Raw genomic sequence first — 13930 nt, 5'->3', positions numbered from 1 at the left:
CTACTAGCTACTGTAGTGACAACTCGTCTACTAGCTACTGTAGTGACAACTCGTCTACTAGCTACTGTAGTGACAACTCACCTACTAGCTACTGTAGTGACAACCAACCTACTAGCTACTGTAGTGACAACCAACCTACTAGCTACTGTAGAGACAACCAACCTACTAGCTACTGTAGAGACAACCAACCTACTAGCTACTGTAGAGACAACCAACCTACTAGCTACTGTAGAGACAACCAACCTACTAGCTACTGTAGTGACAACCAACCTACTAGCTACTGTAGAGACAACCAACCTACTAGCTACTGTAGAGACAACCAACCTACTAGCTACTGTAGAGACAACCAACCTACTAGCTACTGTAGAGACAACCAACCTACTAGCTACTGTAGTGACAACCAACCTACTAGCTACTGTAGAGACAACCAACCTACTAGCTACTGTAGAGACAACCAACCTACTAGCTACTGTAGTGACAACCAACCTACTAGCTACTGTAGAGACAACCAACCTACTAGCTACTGTAGTGACAACCAACCTACTAGCTACTGTAGAGACAACCAACCTACTAGCTACTGTAGTGACAACCAACCTACTAGCTACTGTAGAGACAACCAACCTACTAGCTACTGTAGTGACAACCAACCTACTAGCTACTGTAGTGACAACCCACCTACTAGCTACTGTAGTGACAACTCACCTACTAGCTACTGTAGAGACAACCAACCTACTAGCTACTGTAGTGACAACCAACCTACTAGCTACTGTAGTGACAACTCACCTACTAGCTACTGTAGTGACAACTCACCTACTAGCTACTGTAGTGACAACCAACCTACTAGCTACTGTAGAGACAACCAACCTACTAGCTACTGTAGTGACAACCAACCTACTAGCTACTGTAGTGACAACCAACCTACTAGCTACTGTAGTGACAACCAACCTACTAGCTACTGTAGTGACAACCAACCTACTAGCTACTGTAGTGACAACCAACCTACTAGCTACTGTAGAGACAACCAACCTACTAGCTACTGTAGAGACAACCAACCTACTAGCTACTGTAGTGACAACCAACCTACTAGCTACTGTAGTGACAACCAACCTACTAGCTACTGTAGTGACAACCAACCTACTAGCTACTGTAGTGACAACCAACCTACTAGCTACTGTAGTGACAACCAACCTACTAGCTACTGTAGTGACAACCAACCTACTAGCTGCTGTAGTGACAACCCACCTACTAGCTACTGTAGTGACAACCAACCTACTAGCTACTGTAGTGACAACTCACCTACTAGCTACTGTAGAGACAACCAACCTACTAGCTACTGTAGTGACAACCAACCTACTAGCTACTGTAGTGACAACTCACCTACTAGCTACTGTAGTGACAACCAACCTACTAGCTACTGTAGTGACAACTCACCTACTAGCTACTGTAGTGACAACCAACCTACTAGCTACTGTAGTGACAACCAACCTACTAGCTACTGTAGTGACAACCCACCTACTAGCTACTGTAGTGACAACCAACCTACTAGCTACTGTAGTGACAACTCACCTACTAGCTACTGTAGTGACAACCAACCTACTAGCTACTGTAGTGACAACCAACCTACTAGCTACTGTAGTGACAATTCACCTCCTAGCTACTGTAGTGACAACCAACCTACTAGCTACTGTAGAGACAACTCACCTCCTAGCTACTGTAGTGACAACTCACCTCCTAGCTACTGTAGAGACAACTCACCTACTAGCTACTGTAGTGACAACCAACCTACTAGCTACTGTAGTGACAACCAACCTACTAGCTACTGTAGTGACAACTCACCTCCTAGCTACTGTAGAGACAACTCACCTACTAGCTACTGTAGTGACAACCAACCTACTAGCTACTGTAGTGACAACCAACCTACTAGCTACTGTAGTGACAATTCACCTACTAGCTACTGTAGAGACAACCAACCTACTAGCTACTGTAGTGACAACCAACCTACTAGCTACTGTAGTGACAACTCACCTACTAGCTACTGTAGTGACAACCAACCTACTAGCTACTGTAGTGACAACCCACCTACTAGCTACTGTAGTGACAACCCACCTACTAGCTACTGTAGTGACAACCAACCTACTAGCTACTGTAGTGACAACCCAACTACTAGCTACTGTAGTGACAACCAACCTACTAGCTACTGTAGTGACAACCAACCTACTAGCTACTGTAGTGACAACTCACCTACTAGCTACTGTAGAGACAACTCACCTACTAGCTACTGTAGTGACAACCAACCTACTAGCTACTCTAGTGACAACCCACCTACTAGCTACTGTAGAGACAACTCACCTACTAGCTACTGTAGTGACAACCCACCTACTAGCTACTGTAGTGACAACCAACCTACTAGCTACTGTAGAGACAACTCACCTACTAGCTACTGTAGTGACAACCCACCTACTAGCTACTGTAGTGACAACCCACCTACTAGCTACTGTAGAGACAACCAACCTACTAGCTACTGTAGTGACAACCCACCTACTAGCTACTGTAGTGACAACTCACCTCCTAGCTACTGTAGTGACAACCCACCTACTAGCTACTGTAGTGACAACCCACCTACTAGCTACTGTAGTGACAACTCACCTACTAGCTACTGTAGAGACAACCAACCTACTAGCTACTGTAGTGACAACTCACCTACTAGCTACTGTAGTGACAACTCACCTACTAGCTACTGTAGTGACAACCCACCTACTAGCTACTGTAGTGACAACCCACCTACTAGCTACTGTAGTGACAACCCACCTACTAGCTACTGTAGTGACAACCAACCTACTAGCTACTGTAGTGACAACCCACCTACTAGCTACTGTAGAGACAACCAACCTACTAGCTACTGTAGTGACAACTCACCTACTAGCTACTGTAGAGACAACCAACCTACTAGCTACTGTAGTGACAACCCACCTACTAGCTACTGTAGTGACAACTCACCTACTAGCTACTGTAGTGACAACCCACCTACTAGCTACTGTAGTGACAACCCACCTACTAGCTACTGTAGTGACAACCCACCTACTAGCTACTGTAGAGACAACCCACCTACTAGCTACTGTAGTGACAACCAACCTACTAGCTACTGTAGTGACAACCCACCTACTAGCTACTGTAGAGACAACCCACCTACTAGCTACTGTAGTGACAACCCACCTACTAGCTACTGTAGAGACAACCAACCTACTAGCTACTGTAGAGACAACCCACCTACTAGCTACTGTAGTGACAACCCACCTACTAGCTACTGTAATGACAACTCACCTACTAGCTACTGTAGTGACAACCCACCTACTAGCTACTGTAGAGACAACCCACCTACTAGCTACTGTAGTGACAACTCACCTACTAGCTACTGTAGAGACAACCAACCTACTAGCTACTGTAGTGACAACCCACCTACTAGCTACTGTAGTGACAACCCACCTACTAGCTACTGTAGAGACAACCAACCTACTAGCTACTGTAGTGACAACTCACCTCCTAGCTACTGTAGTGACAACTCACCTCCTAGCTACTGTAGAGACAACCCACCTACTAGCTACTGTAGTGACAACCCACCTACTAGCTACTGTAGTGACAACCAACCTACTAGCTACTGTAGTGACAACCCACCTACTAGCTACTGTAGTGACAACTCACCTACTAGCTACTGTAGAGACAACCAACCTACTAGCTACTGTAGTGACAACCCACCTACTAGCTACTGTAGTGACAACCCACCTACTAGCTACTGTAGTGACAACTCACCTACTAGCTACTGTAGTGACAACCCACCTACTAGCTACTGTAGTGACAACCAACCTACTAGCTACTGTAGTGACAACTCACCTACTAGCTACTGTAGAGACAACCAACCTACTAGCTACTGTAGTGACAACCAACCTACTAGCTACTGTAGTGACAACTCACCTACTAGCTACTGTAGAGACAACCAACCTACTAGCTACTGTAGTGACAACCCACCTACTAGCTACTGTAGTGACAACCCACCTACTAGCTACTGTAGAGACAACCAACCTACTAGCTACTGTAGTGACAACTCACCTACTAGCTACTGTAGAGACAACCAACCTACTAGCTACTGTAGTGACAACCAACCTACTAGCTACTGTAGTGACAACCAACCTACTAGCTACTGTAGTGACAACTCACCTACTAGCTACTGTAGAGACAACCAACCTACTAGCTACTGTAGTGACAACCAACCTACTAGCTACTGTAGTGACAACTCACCTCCTAGCTACTGTAGTGACAACTCACCTACTAGCTACTGTAGAGACAACTCACCTACTAGCTACTGTAGTGACAACCAACCTACTAGCTACTGTAGTGACAACCAACCTACTAGCTACTGTAGTGACAACTCACCTACTAGCTACTGTAGTGACAACCAACCTACTAGCTACTGTAGTGACAACCAACCTACTAGCTACTGTAGTGACAACTCACCTACTAGCTACTGTAGAGACAACCAACCTACTAGCTACTGTAGTGACAACTCGCCTACTAGCTACTGTAGTGACAACCAACCTACTAGCTACTGTAGAGACAACCAACCTACTAGCTACTGTAGTGACTACTCCTGTCATTAATGGCATCTCTGCGTGAATGATTACATCATTTCACCTAAATTAAATCAAATGAAATGATGTTGATGGTTAAATTAGCTTCACATGTAGGCCTACTGAGTTCTGAACCTGCCATTTACATCTATAACGGCCTGGGGGCTATGTTGTTTGATTTAATTAAACACAATATATGCCCTCCACTATGCTCTTGTAGTATTTACTGTATCTGAAGCTCTTAATATGATTGCTCATATTTCAAGCCATCTTTTTCCCGGCCCCCATTCCAAACTAATTGAATAGCCCTGCTTTACAGGTTAATGTTATTAATTAGATTAAATATTTGACAAATTAATTATGACATTCTATTATGGACTAAGAAACTAACATGTAAGACATTGTTAAAGAACACTTCACCTTAACAAGCTGCAAAATAAATAAAAAGATATACATGTTATTGGAGCACTTATTAAAATCCTCTGATAATATGTATATTTTTCAAAACTTTTACACGTAACAAACTATTTCTTCTCCGTGGTACTTTTACTAAGATTTGAGTACTTGTTCCTCCTCTGATTGAGCTCTGTTCTCCTGTGTCAGGTGTAATGAAGGACGTATCGGGCGTCTCTGCGAGTGTAGCAAGGACGAGGTGCGGACAGAGGACCTGGATGCGAACTGTCGAAAGGACAACGGTACGGACATCTGCAGCAACAACGGAGACTGTGTCTGCGGCACATGCGAATGCAAGAAGCGAGACAGCCCCGCAGAGATCTACAGCGGGAAGTACTGCGAGTGCGACAACTTCAACTGCGACCGCTCCAACAACAAGCTCTGCGGAGGTGAGGCTTGTAGAAAAATAGAGTTATTGAGACTGAAACCGTTCTCACTGTAAACTCTTTATTTTACCTTTTTATTTAACCAGGATTATAAAACCAACTCAAAATGTATTAAAGTCCCAAATCACAAGAAGTGCCTCAAAGGGCTGTACAAAGCAAACAAAAGCAAAGACAAAAACTAAATACAAACATCATAGCATAACAATTATAAAAACATTATACAACATTAGCATAAGTATTGCCATGTGATAAAAGCATGTGACTGAATTGATGGTAATGCTGATGGAAACTAGGTTATGGAAGACAGATGCGAAGAGATGTGTCTTCAGTTTGCTTTTGAAGGATAGGTCTCATTGAGATTAAAAAACTATTTTTCAAGAGAGGCCTGGTAGTTCCGGCTAACGGGTACTGTTTCACACTTTTTCTGGATTTCCAAAATCCTGGTTCTTTCCGGGCCAACAACTGGGCTGAGTATGCTAAACTAGAGAGAGAATCGCTTGCAAGGGGGCTACAACTACAACAAGATGAACATATTTGACCGTGATTTAATTGTAATACAAATTTCAAAGTGATGCCGAAGTAACAACATACTGATACCGGTTAGTAAAAACCATGAATTAATGCTTTGACCAGTCAGCAGACTGACGGCAGGCGTAACACCTTTTTAAATGCGTGTTTTCTAAATGGAGATCGGCTAAGCTAACGCTGTATATGCTCCGAACGTCCACACTCACAACAACGGCCTACAGACATAAATAAACCAGCGACTGTATTCGCCATGACACAGACAGTCTGTGGTTTGTACTTGTTTAACTTTTGTCTAGTTTCTGAACAGATATGAGGAGCTGTGAGCTCTGAGGGCTAACGGCTGATGTTGGTTTTCTGTGGTTCGCATTGAAGATGACGTCACGGCTCCGTCTACACTGCGTTACCATAGTTACTGCCCCAGTTCCTAAACTGTAATGGAAACGCACCATAAAGTGAGCCTGGCCTACCAAGGCCTAACTATACCGTACTAAGCCGTGCGAGGCCCTGCAGTGGAAAAGCCCCATCAGTCGTTTTGAGTTTGTTTAAAGAAAGCAGCTCTCTGAGTTTCAGCTCAATTTGCAGCTGGTTCCACGCCACAGGAGCAGCGTAACTCAACCTCTTCCCCAGTTCAGTACGGACCTTTGGAGTAGTTTGAAGAAACAAGTCCTCGGAGCGAAGTCGATAAGATCCTGTGCATTTTTGGTTTATGTAGATCAGGGATGTCTTTTCACCGAGGGCCACAAATAGGGCCGCTCACTAGAGGTGTATTGCCTCATAAGTTAGGAGTTAGAAAAATCAATCATGTGTAAATGATGGTTGACATTGATGAAAAAAAACACACAGCTCTCCGTAGGGTTTCATTTATTGTGTTGGCAACTCATTCCTTAAAACAGGAGGCTCAGATTGCTTATAATATATATATCATTTAATCTTTTATGATTCGTATGATGTTACTTTGTCAAACACTTTGTGACTATGTCTGGGAAAAGCGCTTTATAAATAAATGTTGCTTACTTACTTACTTCCCCAGGACACGGCCGCTGTGATTGCAGGAAGTGCATTTGTGACGCCAACTACACCGGCAGCGCCTGTGACTGCTCGCTGGAGACGGCCACCTGCCTCGCCAAGAACGGGCAGATCTGTAACGGCCGCGGCACGTGCGATTGTGGAATCTGCAAATGCACCAACCCCAAGTTCCAGGGTCCCACCTGCGAGATCTGCCCCACCTGCCCCGGGGTCTGCGCCGAGCACAAGTGAGTCTGGAGCTAGCATGCTTAGCTCGACATTGTGACGTCTTAAAATATAGTATTCCCACTGATCACAGATTATGAAATAACATGTATGTTTAGAGGTTTTATTCGAGACAGAGAGACTCGTAAATTGTGCTAAAAATGCTGAGGATTTTAACTGGCAGCCAAAGAGCAACACACAACTTCACTTTACAGAGCCATAACAATAAATATGTCTTAGCTTTGCTGTTTTGTGATCAAAAGTTGTGTTCAAGGGCATAACAATGCTGCTGAAGGTTAATCCAATGTCTCTTTGAAATGATTACTGATAATCCATCATTACATTTATTGGCAATAAACGGCGTATATTGTTGAGCAGGCTGGGGCCTCTGCTTCAGAGCATGCTGTGTCAGTCATTTTAAAGGACCAATGGTAATGTTTACATGGATTTATGAACTGCCCCTCGATTCTATTGGCTCTAACGGGTACAAAGAGGTGTCAATCACCCAATTTGACCAATGCGTTCCAGAGATAGGGCTCCGCGTAATGTAAAAATATAATATTTGCAAATATAGATTTGAGGTAAGTTACAGATAGGTGACAGTAACATTTAATTGGTGTGAACATTATTTGAAACAGAATTGATGCCTTAATGTTTGGACATTACATTTGCAGGGAATATAGTTGAATACATTATAAGGAAATACAAACATATAATGTTTTTAATTTCTGGTATCATGACCTGAGAGTCTCTAAATGATAGGCTACATGTCTGCCTCTGAGTTCCTCCATTTTCTTCATCATCATGTAGTTCACTTTCTCATAGACAAATATCCAGACACAAATACATGAAACACAAACAACAAACATGTAACATAACAGCACAATCAGTGAGAGAAAACATGCTCAAAGACCCTTCAGCGTACAAAGATGTGTCTCTACATCTACCAACATGTAATAATAATAATAATAGATTACATTTGTATAGCGGCTTTCAAGGGATCAAAGGCCGCTTCACATGGTGAACAAACAAACAAAAAGGGCAAATAATAATAAAGTAAAGATTAAATAAATAGGAGTGGAAGCAGCGGGACTGTGATGGGTTAGGGGTCAAAGGCCATGGTGAACAGGGACTAATGAATATATAAAACACACAGACAGTAAATGAACCCTTCTTCCTCGCCTTCAGAGACTGCGTGCAGTGCCGAGCGTTCGAGGCCGGAGAGAAGAAGGAGACGTGTGAGCGCGACTGCAGCTACTTCCAGCTGATCAAAGTGAAGGACCGCGAGAAGATGCCCAATCCCACCGGCCAGAGCTTCCCCCTGACCCACTGCAAGGAGCGCGACGCCAACGACTGCTGGTTCTACTACACCTACGCCATCAGGAACGACACCAAGGAGGTCTACGTGGTGGAGACGCTGGGTACGATTAGACTGCTGCATTCAAGGCTTTTATTTTCATCGTCATAGCTACAGTGTATATATGACAATGGAAATCTGAGGTCACAGGCTCCTCCAACAGTGCGACACAACAAAGCAGATAACATAGTGCAAGTAAATACAAATAAAATACAATTTAATAGATGTAGTGCAGAATAGTCTATATACAAGTAATTGGAATATTGATATATATAAGTGGCAAACAGATGAATGTTTATGATGCTGTTTGGTTGCATAGTTATTCTACAAGCTATCTCTGTAGTAGTTTTTAATGTGGTTAACAATCCTGCTCATGGTTCACCATCAAAAGGCAAGGAAGAGAATTCATAGTTTAAAATGATTTAGTATAATAGGGGACCTTTTTTAAGACAATTTGTATGAATGTTAGCTTTGACTTCATGTTGTTTCTCTCATCCCCCCCCCCTCAGAGTGCCCAGCCGGCCCTGACATCATCCCCATCGTGGCCGGCGTGGTGGCGGGCATCGTGCTGATCGGCCTCGCCCTGCTGCTCATCTGGAAGCTGCTCATGATCATCCACGACCGCCGAGAGTTCGCCAAGTTCGAGAAGGAGAAGATGAACGCCAAGTGGGACACGGTGAGTCAGCCACACACGAGACAAAAGTCGAGGAACATGTCAAACACCTGGAGCTTTTCAACGAGCGTCATATCATAAGAGTGATGCAGGGACGAGCAGAAGCTAGCGTCACACTAATGACGCTCAGCTGAAGCATATTCTAATGTCTGATGGCCGTGAAATCTCAATCTTTATTTATGTAGCACATTTAAAACCACCTCAGTTGACCAAAGTGCTGTACACGGAATTAATACAATATAAAATAACTCAATGGGAGTAAAACAATAATTAAAAACATGATTTAAAAGCACAATAACTGGAAAGAGAAAGCGAGAGATAAGATCAGAAGTACTTTATTGATCCCAATTTGGGAAATTTGTTAATTTGGGTAACAAGATATAAAGCAGGGGTGTCAAACTCAATTTCATCGCGGGCCACATCAGCATTATGGTTGCACTCAAAGGGCCGGTTGTGACTTTAAGACTTTATAAAAATACATATATAAATATTTAATATATATAAAATAAAGTATTATATGACATCATTGCCTCTGCATTGGATTATTACCGGATAGGGTAATAACTTCATAATTAACTACGTCTGAAAGCAGAAGTCTACGGTAAATTAAGGCAAGTCTCTTCAGTGCGCATGTCACAAAATGATTTAAAAAGAAAAGCTAAATTCTGAAAAAAAAAAAAAAAGAAGTGACATTTTGAAGTGAAAAAAAAGTCAAATTTGAGATGCATTGTGGGACATGTAGTTTATGGGCAATGTGCTTCTGTAAATCATCATGTAACCGTATAATAAACATTATATTCTTTGCAAGCTCTTGTGGGGCCACAGAAAATGAAGTCGAGGGCCGGATTTGGCCCCCGGACCGCAAGTTTGACACCCCTGATATAAAGCAAGTTATTATATATACATAAGTATATGAGGGATGGAGTATTAAACTGAATGTATAAATGTACAGTAGCTGAGTCAAGTAGGCTCTGTCCTCGCTCCACCTCAGCTCCGTTTGTTTAGTGTGTGTTAACGGAGGGTCACACTGCTGCCTCTCTCCGTCCACACGGCACTACTGCATGACCATAAAAGGCAACGAAGTAGAGAGAGAGAGAGAGAGAGAGAGAGGAGGAGGAAGGCTGGGCGGCCATCGATGGAAAACTGCTCTACTGTGTGGAAGTCTCTCTATGGGGGGGGGGAGGGTACAGACTTTAAACACAGATGGTGTTCGTGGGGAAAAGACAATGTGTCGCTTTATTGCTGAAGAAAGTAGATGCATTACGAAAGTGTAGGTAAGTAGCTGGTGCTGAAACTAAAGGGATGTTTTCACAAATGTTATTTTTTGTATATACTGTTGTTGATTAGATGATGTCCCAGAGGTTCTGTGGGTTTTCTACATATCAAACTGGTAGAAAAATACAAGTATAAATAATAACAGTAAGATAATCTGAATTGCAATTGGTCGTGCCATAACAGGAGAACAGATGATCATTGCTAGTGTAAGAGATGTTGGTACTTGGACAGATGGTGTTTGTGGGGACTAACCAGTAAAGACTGTCACTTTATTTCTTAAGCGGAAGAAAGTAGACACACTTCAAAGTTAATTTAAGTAAAAAAAAAAAAAATGAAACAATGTGTTCCTTTTATTTTGTCTTGATAAATAAGCGAGTGATGACGGGGAGGTTTGACTTGTTATGGTAAACCAGAGTCAATCAAATCAAGTAAACCAGCGATGTGAGTTTTTTCCCTACAGAACTGCTGTAACATGAAAGTGAAGCTATCCTTGTGACATGTTATCACTTAGATATTACTGGAAATAACTAAAACGTTAATAAAATAATCTGAATTGCAATTTTCCGTGCCATTACAGGGGAGAATATGATCGTTACCAGAGTGATGGAAAACATCCTATTTATCTTGACTTTACTCGGATGGATTTTTCCTAGAGATGCATTTTCTACGGATTGAGCTAAAAAAAATAGACATATTAAATAAAAATAATTAAAGATATCTCTCTAAAAAGTTAGCATTCTCCTTTATCTCCTTCTTCTTCCCCTCCTTCCTGTTTGAGGAGCAAGAGATGGGAACATGTTGTCCAGCATAACATCACCACATTAATGAGTTCCTATCAGAGGTCATTAGTTTTTCTTCTGTGTTTCCTTTCAGACGTTCATGTCTTTTCTTTCACACTGCTGTATCTCCTGCTTCTCTTCACTTCTTGTTGTCCTCTCTTCCATCTCCTCTCTTCTCCATGTCAGCAAGGAAACCCCATGTACAAGAGTCCTATTAACCAGTTCCAGAATCCCAGCTACGGGAATAAAGGCGCTTCTCTTTAGGTCAAAGTTCGTACCGCCCGTTGCATGAGTTTTCTCTGTTTCACGAGTTTTCTCTGTTTCACACCTGGACTGATTTTCTGTGGGTTTGCAGTGAAGTGACGGCATGTTGTGAAACTAGAACGCTTAACACAAGTGGCGTTTGTTTGTTACTGAAGTTGCTGTGATGTTGGGCTATTGCTATATGCTAGTCACCACATATTCCAAAACAAAGAACTGTTCAAATGTATAAGTTTTTATTTCTCATTTAGATCCTACTTCCTTCCTATGTTTATGCAGTAGATTTTTAATTACAATCATCCTGCTTTTTTATGATGAACAAACCATTTAAAACCCAATTGTTGTCTTAAAAAACACACAAAACTTTTGTTTCATGGAAAGTAGAAACATTGGAGATGCATGCTTTCCCCCCACTATGATAAAACTATTGCTTTTTATATTTAGAGGAAAATACGTCTTACTTTCCAAATTGAACTAAGGTGATCGATTTGTTTGACCTCCAAGATGCTGGTTAGTCAAAACGAGCTCACTTCAGTTTACGAGACAGCCGTGATGTGAGGAAATCTTACCCTGAATGAAAACTGCTCAAACTATAAGACAGCAGATCTAAATGTCTGATCAGCCAGAAAACCAAGAGTCTGAAAATCCAAAATCCAATGACACAAACGTATTAAGAATATGGATCCTAAAAATACAAAGGGGTTTAACAGGTCACTCTAATATATGTTGGTATTTGTGCGTGACAAAGTAAAAGACAAAACCTTTTTTCATACTGTTTTCTGACTTTTTATAGACCAAACAATCAGGCGGGTTAAACGATAATCAAATCATATGTTAGTTGCAGCCCTAAAAACCTCAAATGTTCTGTACAGTTTCACCGTAGGGTTTTCTGTATCTACCAATCGCACTTCTGTGTCAGCCTCAGGTGCAGATCCTTGTTGAGTGGCAGTTTGACACTTAACAGTCGCCTGCAGCAGTCAGACTCTAAACTGAGGCCACACACACACGCACACGCACACGCACACGCACACACACACACACACACACACGACGTCTGAGCAGCGAGTGAGAAAGACAAACAAAGTGGCCACATGCTCGTTGTGTGTTTTTCTTGTGTGCTGTGATACTGTAAAACTCCATCTTGATCTGCTTTGGGTTTAGACATGTTGTTGTGACAACATTATTTCTGAGTAGAGATGCTCCGAATGTGATTTTCTTGTAGGAAATTAAAGTAACAATGTGCAGCAAAAAGAAAAATAGAATGGGATTAAAATATTTATATAAATAAAACAAGTTAAAAGCTAAAGTGTGCAAAAATACAATAATTACTGCAAATAAGTAGTTAAGGTAATAATATGGGATACAACTGTGTATAAATACAAGACGTCTTTTTAGACGTTAAAAATGCGCATTGAATAGAAATATGTATACAAACATAAGAATTTAAAACAAATGTGCAATATAAAAAAAAGCATTAAAATGTTTATATAAACATAAGGTTAAAGCAAAAATATGCAAAACAAATATTAATATAAATAAGTGAAAGAAAGAATTGGCAATAATAACAATAAAATAAAAAATAAAATATATATATATACATAAGAGGTTAAAAAAATGTTGCAATAAAAACATATATATTCATATAATGATTAAAAGTAGGGGTTAACCTGCACATCGTACGATAAATAACATGACATGTCACTTGTTAGACGCTTTTATCCAAAGAGACTTACACACTCAATACTGTGGACAATCCACAAAGGAGCAACTTGGGGTGAAGTGTCTCAGGGACACAACGACATGCTGACTGCAGTGGGGTTTGAACCTGTGATCCCCTGATCCGAACACCAACGGAGAACCCACTGCACCACACGCCTCCCATATATAAAAAATACAATAGTTAATGCAGATAAGTAGTTAAAGTAAAGCTCTTCGGATCGGGGGTCACAGGTTCAATCCCCACTGCAGTCAGCATGTCGTTGTGTCCCTGAGACACTTCACCCAAAGTTGCTCCTGTGGGGATTGTCCACAGTACTGAGTATGTAAGGATTGGATAAAAGTGTCTAACAAGTAATGTATCAACAGTAAAAATGTGTATATATACAATAAGCAGTAAACTAAAATGTAGTTTATTTCTTTATAGTGTCGTGGACAGTCCCCATTGATCAACTGTCACAAAAAACCGTAATTGGGGCAGCTTTAGCAAACATTGCTAATTTCCAGCTGTTGTGCCCGGCCAGATGATACACCTTTTTAAAATCACAATACATCAACAGCATTAGTTATAAAGAAAGGATGAAAGACAAGTAGATACAGGCGAAAGGATAACCGAGATCAATAAAATGCAAACACACGTTACTAAATAC

The 13930-nt window shown here is 41.5% G+C and overlaps 1 protein-coding gene across 2 annotated transcripts in view; it reads left to right on the top strand.

Moving 5' to 3' along the window:
* Positions 1-13930, top strand: part of LOC307020885 (integrin beta-1-like) — a 39254-nt gene that overhangs the window by 23979 nt on the left and 1345 nt on the right. Inside the window, exons 12-16 of one of the 2 annotated variants that reach the window (XM_079652570.1) lie at positions 5226-5464; positions 7020-7242; positions 8408-8640; positions 9086-9252; positions 11490-11567. In XM_079652570.1, the coding sequence (XP_079508696.1) occupies positions 5226-5464; positions 7020-7242; positions 8408-8640; positions 9086-9252; positions 11490-11567 (940 nt within the window). The remainder of the gene's footprint in view (positions 1-5225; positions 5465-7019; positions 7243-8407; positions 8641-9085; positions 9253-11489; positions 11568-13930) is intronic. The other variant, XM_079652571.1, reaches the window with a different exon arrangement.

Source organism: Notothenia rossii, assembly GCF_949606895.1.
Source record: "Notothenia rossii genome assembly, chromosome: 9".
Lineage (NCBI taxonomy): Eukaryota > Metazoa > Chordata > Actinopteri > Perciformes > Nototheniidae > Notothenia > Notothenia rossii.
This window is presented reverse-complemented; position numbering and strand designations above follow the sequence as displayed.